Source organism: Aythya fuligula, chromosome 12 (genome assembly GCF_009819795.1).
Source record: "Aythya fuligula isolate bAytFul2 chromosome 12, bAytFul2.pri, whole genome shotgun sequence".
Taxonomy (NCBI): domain Eukaryota; kingdom Metazoa; phylum Chordata; class Aves; order Anseriformes; family Anatidae; genus Aythya; species Aythya fuligula.
Genome location: NC_045570.1, coordinates 10,263,131 through 10,281,389, shown reverse-complemented (window position 1 = coordinate 10,281,389; position 18,259 = coordinate 10,263,131). Strand labels below are relative to the sequence as shown.

Sequence of the window (18,259 nt, the reverse complement as noted above, 5' to 3'; positions counted from 1 at the left end):
ACGGCCCCACGGGGGACAAGGAAATGCTGACACACGGGGGGATCACGCTTCCAGGTGGCTTTGGGCTGTTGATTTTCACCTGCCAGGCCATGCTGGAGATTTGCTCCCTTTTTATTAGGTTTTAACCTTCGTTTCCTCCAGATTTGGGGGGTGGGGGGGGAGGGATGGGAAGCCCCCTGAGGCCACGCTGCCTGATTTAGCTCTGGCCCAGGAAACACAAGGAGGAAAAAAAAATCCCACAACACAAATGCATTTCCTACAGCCCTCTGTGGACCCACTGCTGGTGCCGCACCTGGGGGGGCTCTGTGGAGCCACGGGTGGGCCCAGCCTGCTCCAAACTGGGGGGCTACAAAAGGGCGAGCCCGGCCAAAAGGTGACGTGTGGCTGGGACTCGCCGCCCCCACCGAGACAGCGCCGGAGGTCAGCACAGCTGCAGCTCCCACGGTGGGTGTGTTTCCCACGGCAGCTGTGCTCCCCCGGGGGTGCTGAGGATTTGTAAGGGAGCAGGGTGCGGGGGGAGCCCAGCACCTGGCACCCCGAGATGCCCCGGAGCTGGCGGAGGATGCCCGTCCTCTTCTGTAGGTGGCCCTGCCTCAGCCAGGGGCAGCTCCTTGCTGCTGGGGCAGGGGCAGCAGGGGAGGACGAGGCCTGGGAGCAGGCTGAGAGGGGACGGAGCCGTGTGGGAACAGGGGCCGGGGCAGCCCTGTGTAGGCCAGCTGGGACGTCACTTCCCACCCCCAGTTTTCCCCGGATGCTGCAGAGGAGCTGGTGCCAGGAGCCTGGGGCCATCTGGAAACGCTTGCTGACAGCAGTCAGGGACCTGCCAGAGACAACCTCCAGCATTTCGGCAGGGCTCAGGCTCCTCGCTGCTGGCTGCTGCTCTGCCCTGCATGCCCCCAGTGGGGACTGCGCCCCTCCAGCCATAAGACAAGCCCCTCAGGGCACCCCTGGATGCCCTTCAGCCCCAGCGAGGGCCCGGTCGGAGCCCAGCACCTCGCCTGTCCCAGCAGCTTCCCATGGCTCGCGTGGAGTCCCGCTCAGCTGAGCCCTGCCAGGATACACCCCCACTGGGCAGTCCCAGCTTCCCAAAATAGCCTGGAGAAGCCCAACCTGGAAAAGACCCGCAACTCGGCGTCCTCTGGGATGGGGCCCCCACAGCTCTGTGCCGCGGAGGGGCAGGAGGTGATGCAGGGCTGGCAATGAGGCTGTCCTCAGCTGTCCTGCACACACATCCCCCTGCCGCAATGCCCTGGGGGCTCAGGCAGGACCAGAGGCTGTGGCTGCAGGGCACAGGGCAGGGTGGCTCCTCCTGCCCCGTTCCCCTTCCCGGCCAGGGGCCAGGCACACTTGGGGCCACCTCTATGGCCATGAGGAGCCCCAGCATGGCCAGCAGCACCCAGAGCGACTCCTTGCAGCACCCACTGCCCCAGGGAGGGAGCACTTGCTTCTGCCTGCTCAGTGCTGTCACAGGGGCTGATGTGCTTCCTCCTCTGCAGCAGGAGCCTCCACCCTCCTCTTCCTCTGCAGAGCCGGGGCAGGGATCCCTGCGTGCTGCAGGGAGAGGACCCGGAAAGCAGAGAGGAAGCTGGGCTCAGCGTAGAGGAAGAGCCGGGGCCAGGACACGCCAAGCACTGACAGCCTGCCTCAAGGCCAGAGGAAATGCTGCTGCAGGAGGACGGAGGGAAGAGCTGTGGAGTCAAGGGAATCATCATAGCCACTTGCTATGATCATAGCACACCGTGAGGAAGGGCTGTGGCTCGGGATGCTACCTGGGCAGGGGCGCACAGTGGTGCTAAGGTGGCTCTGCCAGAAGAATGCCAGAGCCTTCATCTCACAGGGAGGAACGTCGCCATGGGGGCAACACACAAGGTGACAGCAAAGCAGACAGCCCGCAGGTTTGTTTCAGCACAACTTCACATCCATCAGCTTCTCACCTCCAGTGACACCAAGGCTTTCCCCATCTGGTACTGGGGGTAGCTGTCAGGGCTCCCTCATCCAAATAAAATCTTGCTTGGTGCAGCTCACCGGGGAAGTGCTCAGTCCCCTCCTGCACATGGCAGGAAGGTCACCTCCCACTGCGTGCAGAAGTGGCAAAAGCCCCCAGTATGGCCATTCATTTTTCCTGGGCAGTATCCAATGGCAAAACTTAAGATAAATATTTCCCTTGCTTCCAGCACCACCCAACCCACACTGGACAACAGCTGCAGAGGATTAGCATCATGCTGGAGGTATAATCCCTCTGCAGCGAGGGCAATATTTAGCAGAAGACTTCCAGGAAGATACCGAAAGGAAGGCAAAAAGGGCAAGAATATGAGTTTGGCCCAGATCTTCTTGATTCCTGGATACCACCTCCATGATCAGAAGCAAATGAGACTTACTCCTCTGCAAGGCAAGGAGCCAAGGAGACAGCCCAGCCCACGAGGGTTCCTGTCCCACACCTCAGCACACTCCAGAGCAGGGCTCCCTGCATGTGGTCCTGCTTTTGGTGCTTTATGTCAGGATCCCTTAACAGCAAGGGGACAAAGAGCAAGGGCAGAGCCAGAAGCAGGGACAGAAGCCTGTACCAGTGTCTTGCTGCTCCACTGGGCTGGACACAAAGACTTCTGCCCAGGCCACAGAGCACAAAGGGCAGAAACCCTTCCCAGGAAACCCCACTGTGCACTTCTGCATGGAGAACACGCTTGCAGCAGCCATCCACGGGGCAGGCTCCCGTTTGTGGACCTGCATCCCTCCTGCATCCACTCTTCCCACATAGGGGGATATTGCATCCCAGCTGGGCCAAGAGCCTTAACCCAAGCAGTAAAAAGCTGTACCCTTCATCACAGGAGCCTTGCTAATGCACATCTACTCTAGAAAGCGACTACTGATGCAATTCCTGTGGTATTTTGGCCTGTCTGCCAGTGGCATCCTCTTCTCCTGTGTGGAGGGGAAAGAACATCCCGACTTTCCTTGCCTTCAGAACAATGGGATAGTTAAAGTTCCAACGGGAGAGCAGGATTAAAATAGGATGATTCTTGAACTGCACTCTATAAACCCACCGCAATCTGCCCCTACAGGAAAGGGACAGTATCTGATGATGCTCCACCTCGTACAGCATATAAACAGGAAGATTCAGTATTCTCCTTCATATTAAAAATATATACACAGAGCCCACATAGATGTAAGGGCTTGTGGCTAGGAGTTCATTCCGGTGAACACACTGGAACAGCTGCTAGAGACCGCACAGGAACTGGCAGCAGGGCCCATCGCATCCCTCTGCGGAGGGAGGCAGCCAGCTCGGGGACCCGGGGAGCCCAGCCTGTGTTAATGCAGTTAAGGTTGGGCACCAAGAGCAGGACCAAATCCTCCAAGGACAGGGGACAGCCAGCGGTGGGGGCCCAGTGGGCTAGGAAAGGCAGCAGCCGTTCCGTGTGAGCAACTTCTGCAAATGTGCTCCTGAGCAAGGCCCTGCGGGAAGGGACGCTTTAAGGATGCTTTACCTTGTCAGGGCTTGATGGATTCCCTCAGCAGCTGACTCCCCTGCTCCCGCAGGCCTGGCGAGCTTTGCAAACCTGTCAGGAAAGCCCAGCCATAGACTTCATTCAGACTGATCCTTGGCACCCGGTGCAGCTCGACTCCACTTGACAAAGCTCAAGTCCAGCCACGACAGACATCAAAGCAAGACGGATGGTGCCTTCCCTCCTGGGCTTCCTTGCCGTGGCTCCTTGGAACTACCAAGCCATCCAACTGCTATAAAAGTTAAAGATTTTCGCCATAAAGCCTTCAGCACCGACTGGCAGCATAGGGTCAGTACTTCCCTTTCAAATCATGGCAGCTTCAAGGTGCACGTAAGGCAAGTGCATTATAGGTGACCCACGGGGAGCCCGTGTCAAGGAGCAGCTGTGTGCCCTCAGTCAGCAATGTCCAGCCCTTAAACCAGCTGCATTGAACGCAGAATCTGGTGCAGATTCAAGGCAGATGTCCCCCAGCACGCTCTCCTCCCGTGGACACCAGCTTTGTTTTACAGGACAATGATGTATGGGGAAGTTTTCCCAATTTGCTGCACAGCCCAGAACCAGGGAGGGACCAGAACCAGCCCATGGTACCCACCAGCCCAAGGAGCTGCTGGGGCTTGGCCCCGGGGAGGAAAGGCACCAGATTCTCCCAGACTTTCTCTGTTACTGGTAGAGGTTTGCAGCCTCCTCTCAGTATGCCTTTCCACAACAAAGGCAAATTGGTCTGAGACAGGGAAGGGCAGCTTCAGAACAGGAAAAGACTTCCGCTTCTGTTTGCTTCTGTTCTGCTGCTTTGCTAAACCTCCCCTTTGATCCCCAGGGAAAGGAACAATTTGGCAGTTGGAAGGCTATTGTGTGCCTTTTGCTATAAGTAGCTGCTAAATGCCTGGCTGAGAGCAGGATTGAGTTGTTTAACTACACAGCTATCGGAGCTGTGCCCGTTTAACAAGCAGGTAAGAACAATTTGTCACTGCTGGGAAAATGGCTTCAAATAAGCAGGGAACGAAAAACCCATTTCCATGTACCAAAAGTGAAAACTACAGGTTTTGTCACAGGTCAGTTATCCCCAGTTCTTGAATTGGAATAAGCTACTGTGTATAGCAGATCTTGTCTCTTCTACTGAAACCTTGTCATTTTTCCTCTCTCCAGATTATCATTGTCCACATCTGTGCTGACCTTTAAAAAGTGAGGCTGCCAATCAAAGACAAATTCAGAGACAAATCCCAACATTTAAGTTCCTAAAGAAACTCCTCAGCACTTTCCACAGTGCTAGCACATGGAAATTAAAGGACCCACCAGAGGAGGAAGATGCCAGGAGAAGACTTACAAACAACCAAAGTCATATGTTTAATAATTTTCCAAGAGCGAGTATTACATCCATACTTAGAGCATATATAAAATAAGAGATGGAAAACAAGGAAAGAAAAGATAAAGTTGGTGTCTTCAAGAGGGCACACTTAACCCTGTAATTCCTGCTGAATCCCTTATTCGAAGGGACTGTGGCCACTTTGAGCAACCTTTGTGCAACGTGAGGTCAGGTACTATGCTGCTTGCAGTGTGTAGGCTCAGCACTTTAGGAACAGTTAGGAAAACTGATCCTGTGCAACTCAAACACCAACAACATAGTCCCAGACCTGTTACATGGTTAATTGTGTCCTGTCTAGAAGAGGGATACCAGATGAGTCAAAGCTACCCTAGACAAGGTGAGCCGATCGAAAACTTTGCTTCAGCAGGGCCTCCTCTTCCACCTGCTTGTGTTGATCCCAAATATTTCTCGCATCTCTTCTGAACGTGGTGTTATTGCTGGACAGAGCAGGGAAAAGAAAGGAGACGCTTAGCAGGACACTAAATATACAAGTAACACCAAGACTGTACTGGGAGGGCTCAGAGTTCCCTGGACAGCCCAGAAGGCAGTGATAGACTCCTCAGAGGTGTTGCCTACTGTTAACACTGCCTCCATCTTCCACTAAGATCAGCGCCCAAGATCCTTGAGATTCTGCCAAGGAATCTTCCCTGCTAAAACAAGCATCTGCACTGGGACAGCCTGGCCCTGGCAAAGGAGATGCTTCTCTGCAGAGCCTCAAATCTGCTGCTAGTACACCAAGGGCTCCTGCCCTGTCACTGGGAGCGCAGCGCTCAGCATCTCCTCCTGCTGGACAGCCACAGGCCTGCCTGTCCCCTGCCCACCCCGCAGCCCCACCACCCTGGGAAGACCAGGGCGGAGCTGCAGCGAGCTGCGAATAGCAAAGGCACCGTGCTGAGTCACGGGGGAAAGCTAAAGAGAGATGCTGGGAGGCTGCCACTCTGCCCAGCGTCCTTCAACACGAACAGAAAGGACGCGGGGAGCAGCTGCACAGCTCTCTCCGCTCCTAGATGGGAATGACAACTTCCCTGTGCTTTGGCAGGAAAACCACTCAGCAAGCCGCCAGACAGACTGCTCATCCTGGAAACAAAGAGGGTGCTCCTTGGCCGCAGGCCAAGACTGGTGACAACTCTGCTGTTGGAATAAATTCTGTATTGTACAGGCAGCAGGGAACGGATTAACACTAGCCTGGCCCTGCTGCTGCTGCTGCCCTCCTTGCCCATAGCTAGCTCACCTTGGCCTTGTTCTGGACAGGCAGATACAGCTTGAACTCAGCTGGCAGCTCATCCTCAGAGTACAGCCGGTCAGAGAAGTACACCCGTCGGATGCGACAGTTGGCGTGTATCTGAGAGTCAAAGGGAAGAGAGTGAGTCCTTTTTCCTCCACATCCAGCTCTGCAGTCGTGCAGCAGTGTTGATTGCTTGGCTCAGCAGCCTGCACCCCCGCTAAGTCCTTCCAGCTTGCCCATTGCTGCTAGATGCTCTGTCTCTCCTGCCCAGCACCCCCAGTACTTTCCCCCTAGCAGCTCCGCTCTTCCCCACACTACAGGTATGGGGACACCATGCCACAGCATGCCAGCTCTTCTTACTGTTATGGGGACCAAAAACTAACCAGTCAGCCAACATCCTGCCTTGTTTTGCAAGGAAGGAGACCTATTTTGGCTACTCACTGTAAGTGTCCTGGCCTAAGCCTTCTCAGGAGGCCTCACCGACTCTGAATCTAGCAGAACATAATAGAAAAAACATTGGCCCATGCCCTCTGCGTTGCGTTAGCTGCTCTTGAGACAGCCTGAGTCACTGGAGAGAAGCATGACCAACCTCCAGTATCTCTACCAATCGAGATCTGTCTTAGCTGCTTCACAGCAAAGAGTTCTTTGCTGCAAACCCATCTCTGCTTCTCCACAAGTATCAGCAATAGCCAGGAAGACAACTCTCAACCTGCTGCATTTTTAACACTCCCTCTCTAGGGCCAAGCTGAGGTCATGAATGGGATCGTCTGGTCTGTGCTGCCTCCACTACCAGCTGGAGTCACTCCAGTCTCCCTCGTGGGTACACGAGAAGCCAGACATTTCCCAGGCAGGCTGTTTGCTGGTCGCAGGGTAACCCCACAAGGAACTGCAGCAGTCTCCCCCATCATACTAAGGAACAGGCATGCTCAAAATAACACATGCCACTGGACAGAGTAAATTTGGACAGTACAGCAGCACGCAGCTAATTCCAAGCTAGCATCCATCCAGGACATATGGCACACTGCAGAGAGCTTGAGGTGGGCTGTGACTCTTGACACAAGCAAGAGAAACAAGATGGAAATGGATTCCATCATCCCTGTCTAGCCTGGTGACGTGAGGCACCATCAAGACCTCCACAATCTCAGTCAGGCCTTTGCTCTCCCAGCTCTGCAAAGAGCTGGACTGGCAGAGGAACCAGCTGGGGCTAAGCCTGGATTCCCAATCTCCAGCAAGGCTGTCCCAGCCAGCAAGAAGGCTGCCAGGTTGGCTCCTGTGGGTAGGACATGCCTGCTGCTTACCTGAACTCTGAGGGTCTCAATGTAATTTGTCCCGTAGGCTCGGCGTGTGAAGTCCGAGAGGTTGAACTGGATTTGGTTCCAGCCGTCGTCCAGCCGCATGGGCATGGTGCAGATGAAGGGCTTCACCCGAGTTGTGCTCTGGTAGTTGCTTGCCCGGAAACGCCGGCGTACGTTCTTGTCATCCAGCACCTGGGGCAATGAAGAAAGGCTGCTGAGCCTGGTGGCAGAGGCCTCCAGCTCCCGAGGCAGCACCTGCTCTAGATTCAGGCTCCCCTTGTCTCTGAGATGGGGCTCTCCTACTCTCACTTCCTCATTTTGCAGCACAAGTATTTTTAACAGCAAACAGACCCACTTTCGGGAATAGCTGCTATGTCACGCTTGTGAGCTGACTGATGAGCTTGACAAGGTGAGCTTGTGGCTGCTCGCAGAAGACCCAGTACAGCCGTGATAGCACGGCTTTGGGGACCACGTGTGGCTAGGGTCAAAGTCCCAGTAACAGTGCAGGCCCCATGGAAGCTTCCTCACTAGTCCCTGACGGGCCTCCCCACTCTGCCCTCCTCACCTGCACTTCGAAAGTGAAATATTTCTTCAGGTTCTTGATGATCATCACGAGGAAAGGTAGTTTGATGCCCAGGGTCTTCTTGGGATCAGCAGGGCATGTGATGTATGTGGTACTAAAGGGGACAGAAAAATGCTTTAGGATCTCACATGGCACAAAGCACACAGCCCCAAGACTTTCACTTGACCTAACGCAATCTTGGAGGGCAGGCAGGAAGAGAGAGCTGTGACCTTAAGATCTTAGCAACAATCGGGGCTTTCTATAACAGGAGGGAGAGTTTCAGAGGTAAGCTGCAGGGAGAACAAGCCAGAAGGCCCAAAGATGGCATTTCAAACCCTGCTTTTCCCATCCAGGGTGGGAAACACCTCCTCGAATGGCTTCACCTCCCTCATTTCACAGCAATGTCAGCACTGTTTCTTAACACAGCCTCCTCACCCGAGCAGGTAGAGCTCCCCAGAGCACAGCAGGAGCCCTGCGCGCTGTATATAGCCGGGAGGACGGAGGTCACAAGCCCTCCAAGCAGACGTCATGCCTGGCAAGTTCTGTATCAACACAACCCGGGAGGAAGAGCAGCGCAGCCTGCAGGAGATGGGCTCTGCTCCCTTATAAGGAGCACCCTGCTCCAAAAAGGCCCCGGGCTGCGGCCACACAGAGCCCGCTGACGGAGGAGCCCGCGTCCTCCTCTCCACTTGGTGGGGACAAGGTGGCTAAGCGAAGCGACATCTGCCCTATAAATCTCCCCGTGACCCTCCTTTCTGCTGTCAGGAGTGGCTGTCACATGTGCAGAGCAGCAGGGCAGGCCTCTGGCAGTAACAATACAGAAGGCAGAGGGCTGCCTTCTCTGTATCTGGTACTGAGCGGGAGCCAGGTACCAAATGCATCATTTTTTCCTAAGCAATGGAAAAATAAAAGGACTCTCCCTTCAGTCCCACTGAGGATGACAGGGAATTCCACCAGTATATCCAGGAAGAGGTCGTTGCATTGCACCTCTCCTAAAAGAAAAGGCTGAGAGCTGGGTCTGCTCAGCCTGGAGAAGAGGAGGCTCGGGGGGATCTCATCAGCATCTGTAAATACCTGAAGGGAGGGTGCAGAGAGGACAGAGCCAGGCTATTTCCAGTGGTGCCCAGTGCCAGGACAAGAAGCAATGGGGACAAACTGGAGCACAGGAGGTTCCTTCTGAACTTCAGCAAGCATTTTTGTGCTGTGCAGGTGATGGAGCACTGGCACAGGTTGCCCAGAGAGGTTGTTGAGTCTCCCTCCTTGGAGGTCTTCATAATCCATCTGACACGGTGTTGGGATCAGGGGCTTGGACCAGATGACCTCCAGAGGTCCCTGTCAGCCTCACCCTCCGTGATTCTCAGAGGCATAGCACACTGCCAGAGAGGCAGCAGCGATCTGACCCCAGATCATTTCCTTCAGTTTATGGACAAAGAGACCACGGCAGAACCTGGAGAAATGTCTGCGGGGCACCGACATCTTTCACTCAGCTCCAGGACCAAGCCCCCAGGGCACGCTAGGGCAGAAGCAGCCCTCTCCTACCTGACATTAGTTCCTTCAATCTCCAGCACCAGTGACTGGATGTCATTATCGGTGATTCGTTTGATATGGCCGTTGCGCACCTGAAAGAGAAGCGGGTCAGGCATCATTCAAGAGGGAAATCAAGAGACACATGGACAAGGGAAAAAAGGCCCTGGGAAGACCCCTCTATATTCTCTTGGCTCCTGCTGCCCTGGACATCTCTGTTTCCAAGATTTGATCACCCCCCCAGAGCGCCAGGCCTCCAAGGCAGGGTCTGTGGCTGCACAAAGACTGAGTGCAAGACATGAATTTGTACACACACGCTACAGCGAGCACAAGTGACTCAAGCCTCATGTAAACCGCCCAAACAAACAAAAGGAACAACGTCAGAGCAAGAGCAATCCACAGGGCGATAAGGGGTGAAAGCGAGCATGGGCAGCAGCACAGAGGCAAGCAAAGGGAGCGCCCAGCAGCCACCACAGGGCCCCAGCCTGTTGCTGGGCACAGCTGGCTGTCCCTGTGGAAATGCAGGACCAGGCGTGGGACTGCTTCAAGCTCTTCACAACACAGAGCACACAAGCACAGAGCCACTCTCTGCTCTGCTGAGGGGCACAGCCAGCTCCCCACAGAGCTCAGGAAGGCCAGGCAGGGACCAGGAGCCAACACACATTTATTTTTCTCCACAAGCAAGATCGCTGAATCCCAGGGTCTGAGGATTTATTTCCTTAACGAAGCAGCTCTCTTCCCATCAAATTAATCTCAATTTAAAAGGCACTTTTGCTAATTAAGCCTTCCTCAATGCTCGATCAGCAAATTGCATCTCCTTCCAATTTCACAAATTAATTCCTTCAGCACCTATCACCGCTAACGTTCGGGACACATTAAACTCTTAATGGGATGGCTCCAGTCAGGAGCCACAGAATGATTTACAAGCTTGGCCATTTACCTTCCAAGTTCATTTCCTCATAGGGATCTACCTGGGGGATGTCACACACGCTGCTGGAAGAAAGAGGAGCGCTGAAACAGCCCACCTCCCTGCCTGGCTCACAGCAACCACTAAGTGGTTTCACAAAACCTCAGCCTGGGTCACCCAGCCCCTGCCGCTAAGTGCAGCTTGGCCAGCCAGACTGCTCGTAACCCTGCTCCAGGCTTCCAGAAAGCATTAAGCTCAGAGAGAGGATCCTCACAGGACAACCGTATCAAAATGCAGCACCTGGGGGTTTATAACTCTGTCCTGGAAAAAACAACCACACAAGATCTGGCCTCCACGCCTTTTTCCACTCTCCCCCTTACCTGAGCCAGCAACTTTTTTTTCCCCCCTAAATCATCAGCCCAGCAGAAGCCCCATGTACCTGTCTCTATAAGCAGTAACTAGCATAAAGGAAATTAAGCCCTGTAACCCAGAGGGGTGTAGCACGCTGACTGAACACCAGGAAATAACCCTGCCCATGGCACGACACAGCGCCATGGAACAAAGGCTGTGCAGGACGGCTGGCACCAGGGGCAGCCGATGGCTCCGTGCACAAGAGGATTTGAGCTTGGACTTCTCTGGACAGGACACAAACAGAGAACAGCTGAACATGCTTAATCCGATTACTCAGCAGTGCTCCTGTCTGCCACCAGGTCGCCTTCCTTAGCCTGCAGAAGGCTTCCCTTCCCCAGATTACAGAGACAAGGAAAAGAAGCGACTCGTCTTCCTCAGCACGGCCAGAAAGAGGATGAAAAGAAACAGAAAAGAGAGGAGATGCTCCCAGCAGTGGCTCTGCAATAGCCCCCATCCCGAGGGGCTTTCCTCTACCTCACGGTGAGGCAGAAAGGTCTAATTTCAGAAATTTTAGAAAGATACACACAACGCTCCATGTCTCTACTCAGCTACTATTTTCTAGCTGCCTTCAGTCTACAAAGGTGGATTTTTGGAGCTGGTAGAAAGGGAAGTAGCCTTCTTAGAATAGAAAACTCCTTCAAATTTCCTCTGAATTGGGATAACCAGGAAGTTATGTGCTAAGGACAAGCTGAAAAAGCTCATTTCACAGATGTGTATCCCAAACCTCTCAGGGCTTAAAGGGAGCAGCAGCTCCAGACAATTCATTGTCTCCTAACACAGGAATCCCCTACAGCTCTCACTGCTCCTAGCCACGCTCAGCCAAGGTAACAAAGGCCAGAGGAAAGCAAACCAGAGCGGCACGGCCCAAGGCCGACCTCTGGAGGTTTGCCCCCGAACTGCTGCCATCACCAGACGATGGGCTGGTGTGAGGCTGGAGCCACAGCAGCAGCTGTGAAACATGGCTGGTGCCATCACCATCACCCACGGCAGGTGAGGAGAGGCAGCAAGACAAGAGGCAGGAGCAGACAGAGGCTATCTGCATCCTGCTGGCAGAACACTCATTTGATGCTCAGACGGGTATCGAATGCATCCTCCCAACACCATTTGAAATTGCCATGATATTCTGCCTCGACTTGCCAGCAGAACACATGGAAAGTCAGCACAAGGACTGGTAGGTCCAATAAGCTCCACTAAGCCGTTCCCCTTTGCTCTGCAGAGAAGCATCAGCGGGTCTCCTGGAGACTGGCAAGCGCGTCTCCACACGCTGGCTGAGGGACGAGGGTGGCAGGACGCCGCGGGAACAAACAGAGGGCTCTGAACTCCACACAAAAGGCAAACAGAAGCCCTCTCACTCACAGACGGGTCTCCAGGAGAGGCTCAGCAGCAGAGGAAGGCCGGAGAAGGGAGCACACGCCAGCAGCTACCAGCAGTACGGACGAGGCCGGTGGAAGGAGCCCCACAGGGCAGTCGCTGTGTTCCTAAGGACCAGCCACAGGGCCCTGGGGCAGGACACTGGTGGCTGGGAGGGATGGGGCCTGGCAGGTCTCATCAGAGCTTATATGCTGTGGGGCAAAGGGAGAGGAGGGCAGGACTGTAGCTGGCCCTGAAGAGGGACGCTACGGACTCCCACATGACACAGCAAGGCAAGGCTCTTAGTGCCCTGCTTCAGTCTCTTGACAAATGAAGACACTTTCATGTCCTACTGCCTCCAGCAAGGCAAGTGGTGTGTGTCCTACAAGGGCCAGACAAGACATGCTTGACATGCTTTCCCCGTGTCACAAAGGCTTGAGATTCCCCACGTTTTTCACTGGGTGGATGGTGGGGGGACAGAATCACCATCTGCTGGTAATTTTGTAGAGACACAAAGACCACATGAGGACGTGTGGGGTGGGAGGCATGCCCAGCAATGGCAGAAGAGAGCTGAAGTGCCAGCGGAGCAGCAACACGCTACAGGGACCATGGCTCAGGGGGAGTTTGTGGTGATTCTTCTCCCTAACGCATGTAGACCTCAGACAGACACTGCAACGGGCCGCTCCCTGCAGGGACACGCTTCTGCCGCTGGCTTGATCCACACCAGCCAAGAAACAGCCTCGCTCAATTTACACAGCAGAGATCCTTGAATCAGAGACTAGCCTGAGATGGAAAGGCCCCCAAAGACTCGATGGAGGCCTACTTCTGGCTCCACACACGACCACCTAAAAACCACACCCTATGTCTGCAGATCAGATTGTATGTTAAAGCGCTGTGCAAATGCTTCTTGAACACCAACATGCTTGGGTACCGCGACCACTTCCTTGGGGAACCTGTCCCAGTGTCTGACCCCCAACACGGTGCAGAACCTTTCCCTCACACCCAGCCTGGCCCTGTTGTTCCTTCGGGTCCTGTTGTTGTCCCCAGAGAGCAGAGCTCAGCGCCTGCCCCTCTGCTCCCTGTGAGGGAGCTGCAGGCCGCCATGAGGCCTCCCCTCAGCCTGCTCTGCCCTGGGCTGAACAAACCAAGGGACCTCAGCTGCTCCTCACGTGTCACACCCTCCACACCCTATGCTCTCTCTTCTCTGTAGCCCTCCTCTGGATGCTCTCTGATAGCTTTATGTGCTTTAATTTTGGTGCCCAAACCTGCATGCGGTGCTTGAGGTGAGGCCGCAGCGGTGCGGAGCAGCGCAGGACGATCCCTTCCCTCACCAGCCAGCAGTGCTGTGCCCGAGGCACCCCAGGACACAGCTGGCCTTTTTGGCTGCCAGGGCACACTGCTGGCTCATCTTCATTTTTGTAGTATTAATTACCATCAAGATTGGAAAGATAACCCTTCCCAATGCCCCAGCCCCAAACAACCCTCTCCAGTAGAAATGCCAGAGCTGTAAGATTCCTGGGATGTGTTTGGACAGATCGGCATTTCCCCATGAATAAAAAACTGGAAAAACCCTCACAACTTTTGATCATGTACTCACTTCAGGCCTGCTCACTTCTCCAACCCGGACTGTGGTTGCAGTCACTGTGCTTGCCTGCTGTGAAAGCACCCAGCCCAGCAGCGGACAGCCCGGGTACAGGCTCTGTCCACGTGCCTCCAGCACACCAGCAGACACGGCGTCCTGCCACCAAGCACACGCTGCCCATGCCAGACACTGCTTGCTCGCTGCTACAGACCTGGCAAGTCCTGCATCAATCCAGGGAGGCTTCCTCAGCAGCATGGCAGCCCCAGACCACCAGTGGCACTTCCCTCCGTGTTAAGTTCACACTGCCCAACAAACAGAACTGCAGCACAACCTGGGGTTCTGGAGGAGCTGTGTAGATGTGACACCACGCGTGACCTGCGAGGACTCCTCTCTCAGCTCCATCATGTCCTAAGGGCCACCCTTTGCCTCTTGCTGCCGTAAACGCACCAAGGGTGTTAGAACAGCAGTGACGAAGCCGTTACAAACCCACGAGCCATTTTAAATGCAAAAGTGAACTGAAAGACTGAATGCACTGACATCTGTAGGTAAAGAAGTCAGGAAACCCACTCCAAGGTTCACTCCACACCTTTGTGAGCAAGGCAGTCTTCGCAAGAAGCTCGCCCAAGCCAGAGGTGCTCCCTCAGGACAGAGGCCCGAGCAGGACAAGCACACGTGTGGCTCTGCTGCCCACAGGGCGCGGGGCCGCTGCAACCAGGCGGTGCTAAGGGCCGGCTGCATGCAGGCACCACAGCGGGTGACAAAAAGCAGCCTGCACACACACACACACACACACATGCACACATAGGTGCTGCTCTGGCAACAGCGCCGCAAACTCTGCGTTCATCTTCTCCGGCCAGCGTGGCCAGGCCTTGTGGACAAACAGACGTTGCTTATGTAAACCCCAGGGGCCAAGCTGTACAGACACGGTGGTGCCACCATGCTCGGGGCAGCTCAAGCTGCTGCAGGTCTCCACCACCACCTCCTCCTCCTCAGAGCGGGGCCAGGCCAGGCTGCTGCGGCTTCACCCAGGCTAGAGGCACGCGGCGTCCCTCTGCGTGCAAGCTGCCAACCCCTTTCCAAACCAGAGGCACCCACGCAGAAGCCCCAATACAGGCAGATGGGAGCAGCCCCGTGCTCCCTACCCCTGGGAGCAGGCTGGGTGGGCTGTGCCCATCCCCATCCCTCCTGGCAGCCCCCTCGGGGGGCTTCTGCTTTTTGCTAAGCCAGCAGAAACCCAGTTAGGCCGAAACACGCGTCTGGGAGCGGGGAGGCACCGGGGGGGGGAGGATTAGGGCAGGCACCCCGAGAACGGCCGGGGGGAGACGCGACGCGGGGAGGATGGGGAGGGGGCACCCAGGGCTGGGGAGGGGGCACCCAGGGCTGGGGAGGGGGCACCCTCGGCTCGCCCCGTGCCCGCCGCCCCCGCCGCGCCCCGCACCTTCTTGTCCCAGATCTGCAGCGGCTTGCTGCCGATGCTGTAGAGCACCGAGAGGAACCCGCTCTGGAACGTGTTCTTGAACATGGCGGCGGGGCCGGGGCCGCCGCTCCGCGCAGGGCACACAGCAGCAGCAGCGGCTCCACCACCACCGGCAGCGGCAGCGGCAGAGGCAGAGCCGGGCTCGGGGCCGGGGCCGGTGCCTGGCGCTGCCGGGTGGCGGCGCCGCCGTCCCCCGGGCTCCGCTCCCCGCCCAACGCCGCTTCCGGGGGCGGCGCTGCCGGGGCAACGGGGCCGCGGCCTGGGTTCGGGGCTCGGCGTTCGCCCTGCCCGGGGGTGGCGGAGTCCCGGGCGCTGCCTCCCCTCAGGGGCTGCCCGAGAAGCCTCCTGGCAGCCTGTCCTGGCGGCGTGCGCTCAGGCAGCCCCTCGACTCTCAGTGCCTCCAGTGATGGGGCAGCCGCTTGTCCTCCAGGCAGCCTGTGGGGTGTACCACCCGCATCGCATCACAGAATCACGGAGTCATCTGGGTTGGAAGAGACCTCCAGGATCACCCAGTCCAACCTCTGGCCTAACACTGACCAGCCCTCCTCTAAACCATATCGCTGAGCTCTACATCTAAACCTCTTTTAAAGACCTCCAGGGATGGTGACTCCACCACTTCCCTGGGCAGCCCATCCCAATGCCTAATTTCTTTCTGATGTCCCCTCTAAATCCACCTTCTTTTAGTTTAAAAATGTTGCCCCTCGTCCTGTCACTGCAGGCTCTGCTGAAGACTTTTTGTCCTCCTCACAAGTCCCCTTTATTTACCGAAAGGCTGCAACGAGGTTTCCCTGAAGTGTTCTCTTCAGGCTAAATAACCCCAGCTCCTTCGACCCCCCCTCACAGGAGAGGTGCCCCAACGTTTTTGTGGCTGGACCTGCCCCCATATCGCTCCATCTTGGTGTGGACATGGGCTGCGTTGTGTGCTCACCAGAGACACCTGCCATGAGGCGGACCAGGAGGAAATCCCTCTCTGCCTTTCACCACTGTCCCTGCTTAAGCCAAAATGGTGCCACCACCCTTCACTGATGCTGATGAGCAAAACCCTCTGCAATCAGGATTTATGAAACCACTTGCACATGAGTACATGGGTGGGTAGAGTCCTACCCCTGCAGTGTCTGCTGTCTGGCTGCCAAGGGACCATTTATTTGTTCAGGAAATCTCTGAGGCATAAGGACAAGAGCCAAATCCATTTCATCTTCAGAAGCAATCCTTATCTGAGCACGAGCAAGACGTGTCAGTTTACATTGTATAACCCTATTTTTTCATGCTGTTTACGTACTCCTTTTAAATTGTTATTGCTTTCAGCTCTGGCCTAGCTTCCAGTGGAAAGTGTTATCTGTTGGATTATGTCCATCGTCATGCTCTGAGATAAGGGTGCCATCAACAACTCTTGTGCCTTACTGCATGACTACAAAGAAACATTTTTTGTCTTTTTCTGAACTGGGATAAGATGCGGTGCCTTGCCAATATCAGGGGAGGCTGATGTACAACTTCACTGTTGTGAAAATGCTTTTACACGCAGACAGAGCCTTGCACAACTGAAGAGGCTTAACAGGGACAGCTTGAGCTAGAAATTGCATTTTTAAACAGAACTATATTAAAATTTCTACCTGCTGAAATAATGGCTATAGCGTCTACCTGCAATGTACAGACACTAAATAGCATAACATTTATCATTCTGCATCAGTTTGATAGCTGTGCTGTTTAACTCCAGGGCCCTGGATAGCTGTTGTTGCTAAGAAATACCTCCTCCAAATCCCACTGGAGATCACATCCTTTGCCAGTTGTGCTTGTCTCTCCCTTGGGCCACAAATGCTCCGGCTGTGCCAAATGTACAGTCCCGTGTAGCACCTGGGATAGCAGTGCTTTCTCCTCCGTTTACAATTCCACACTATCAGGCTGCTAATCCTTACACAAGCAAGCAGAGCACATAAAAGCAAGGCATGATTTAGAAATTATCAACCATACATTGTCAATGGTTTGGAGTACACTGTATACTGCATGATTAAATAACTTGTTCCCTTAATTAGATAGGAAGAGACAACTGGGACAAATATCCAGCTGTCATTCCTGAACAGCCTGCTCATTCACACGCTCTCCACTTACCATTTTAATGCTGTGTTTTGCTGCAAGGGATGTGCATGGAATATGTTGCAGTTTCAGATTGTCTCTGTTTCTAGGTGAATTCTAAAGAAAAATAATACCTGTCATCTCTCCTCCTTCCTTAGGGCATGCGCAGGCTGAAGGAGAGGGCAGAAACAAAGATGGCACGTTAGCACCATGGGCAGTCAGCACGCATTAACAGCCAAGGCTGGCACTCAGAAAGAGGTCTCTGGGAGATGTATTTTGATGAGACTTGCACGCTGATGTTAGCCACCTGGAAGATCACTAGCAAGGTGCTGCCATTCCTTCCTGCCCCATTCCTCATTCCCAGGGTGCAGAAGAACTGGATTTTGGGGAGCACCCAGAGGAAAAGGCCCCTTTTAAGAGAACAATCTGGTCCAAGAAGTGAGCAGCTCCAAAAATAGCTGTCCACTAAAGCATTTCCTGCCCTTCAGAGTTCCCAGCAATCTGATGCCTTCAGAGGAATAGGATCTTCAGGAAACTCCTGAAATGTTTCTCCTCTGAAGTTTCACATGGCTGGATGCAGTTACTGGAGCCAAACATAGCAGCTCTCTCCAGTATCAGCAAGCCTGTGCTTGTCTTGGGGCACATGCTCTGGAAAAGCAATGACTTCTGCAAGGAGTGCGGGACCCTGGAATCTGTCCAGATGACTCCAGCCATCTCTCCCGGCTCGGATTTTCCTCTGGGAGTGGGACTGGGCTGCTGTAATGAGGAAACCAAAAAGGGAATTAGGAAGGAAATGGACAGCCACAGCATACAGGAAGGTTCCTTCAGCTTTGGATGCTGAAGGAACCTGGATGAAGGCTGTTGAAGGCTTTGGGCCTCATGCTGGCTGAACTATGAGCACTCTAGGAGGAAACAGAGGAAGCTTGGCTGCTGATAAGCAAGGGATCAGAAAAGAAATGGGGAGTGGAGAGGCAGTGTGTGTGGAAGGCAGTGGGC

The 18,259-nt window shown here is 54.7% G+C and overlaps 1 protein-coding gene across 1 annotated transcript; it reads right to left on the bottom strand.

Moving 5' to 3' along the window:
• Positions 1 to 4,817: 4,817 nt before the first annotated feature.
• Positions 4,818 to 15,289, bottom strand: CFAP20 (cilia and flagella associated protein 20). Its single transcript, XM_032195914.1, has 6 exons — positions 15,155 to 15,289; positions 9,482 to 9,561; positions 7,946 to 8,057; positions 7,384 to 7,572; positions 6,092 to 6,202; positions 4,818 to 5,297 (listed from the first exon to the last, which is right to left on the bottom strand). Exons 1-6 carry the CDS (start codon positions 15,236 to 15,238, stop codon positions 5,292 to 5,294), a joined length of 582 nt encoding a protein of 193 aa, XP_032051805.1. The 5' UTR covers positions 15,239 to 15,289; the 3' UTR covers positions 4,818 to 5,291.
• Positions 15,290 to 18,259: the final 2,970 nt, after the last annotated feature.

Bases quoted from the DNA above. Each gene is read 5' to 3' on its own strand.
- CFAP20 (XM_032195914.1), bottom strand. From the start codon at position 15,238: ATGTTCAAGAACACGTTCCAGAGCGGGTTCCTCTCGGTGCTCTACAGC. The intron at 9,562-15,154 runs GTGCGGGGCGCG...CTTCTCTTTCAG, and splicing joins TGCAGATCTGGGACAAGAAG to GTGCGCAACGGCCATATCAA. The intron at 7,573-7,945 runs GTGAGGAGGGCA...TCATTGCCCCAG, and splicing joins ATTTCACTTTCGAAGTGCAG to GTGCTGGATGACAAGAACGT.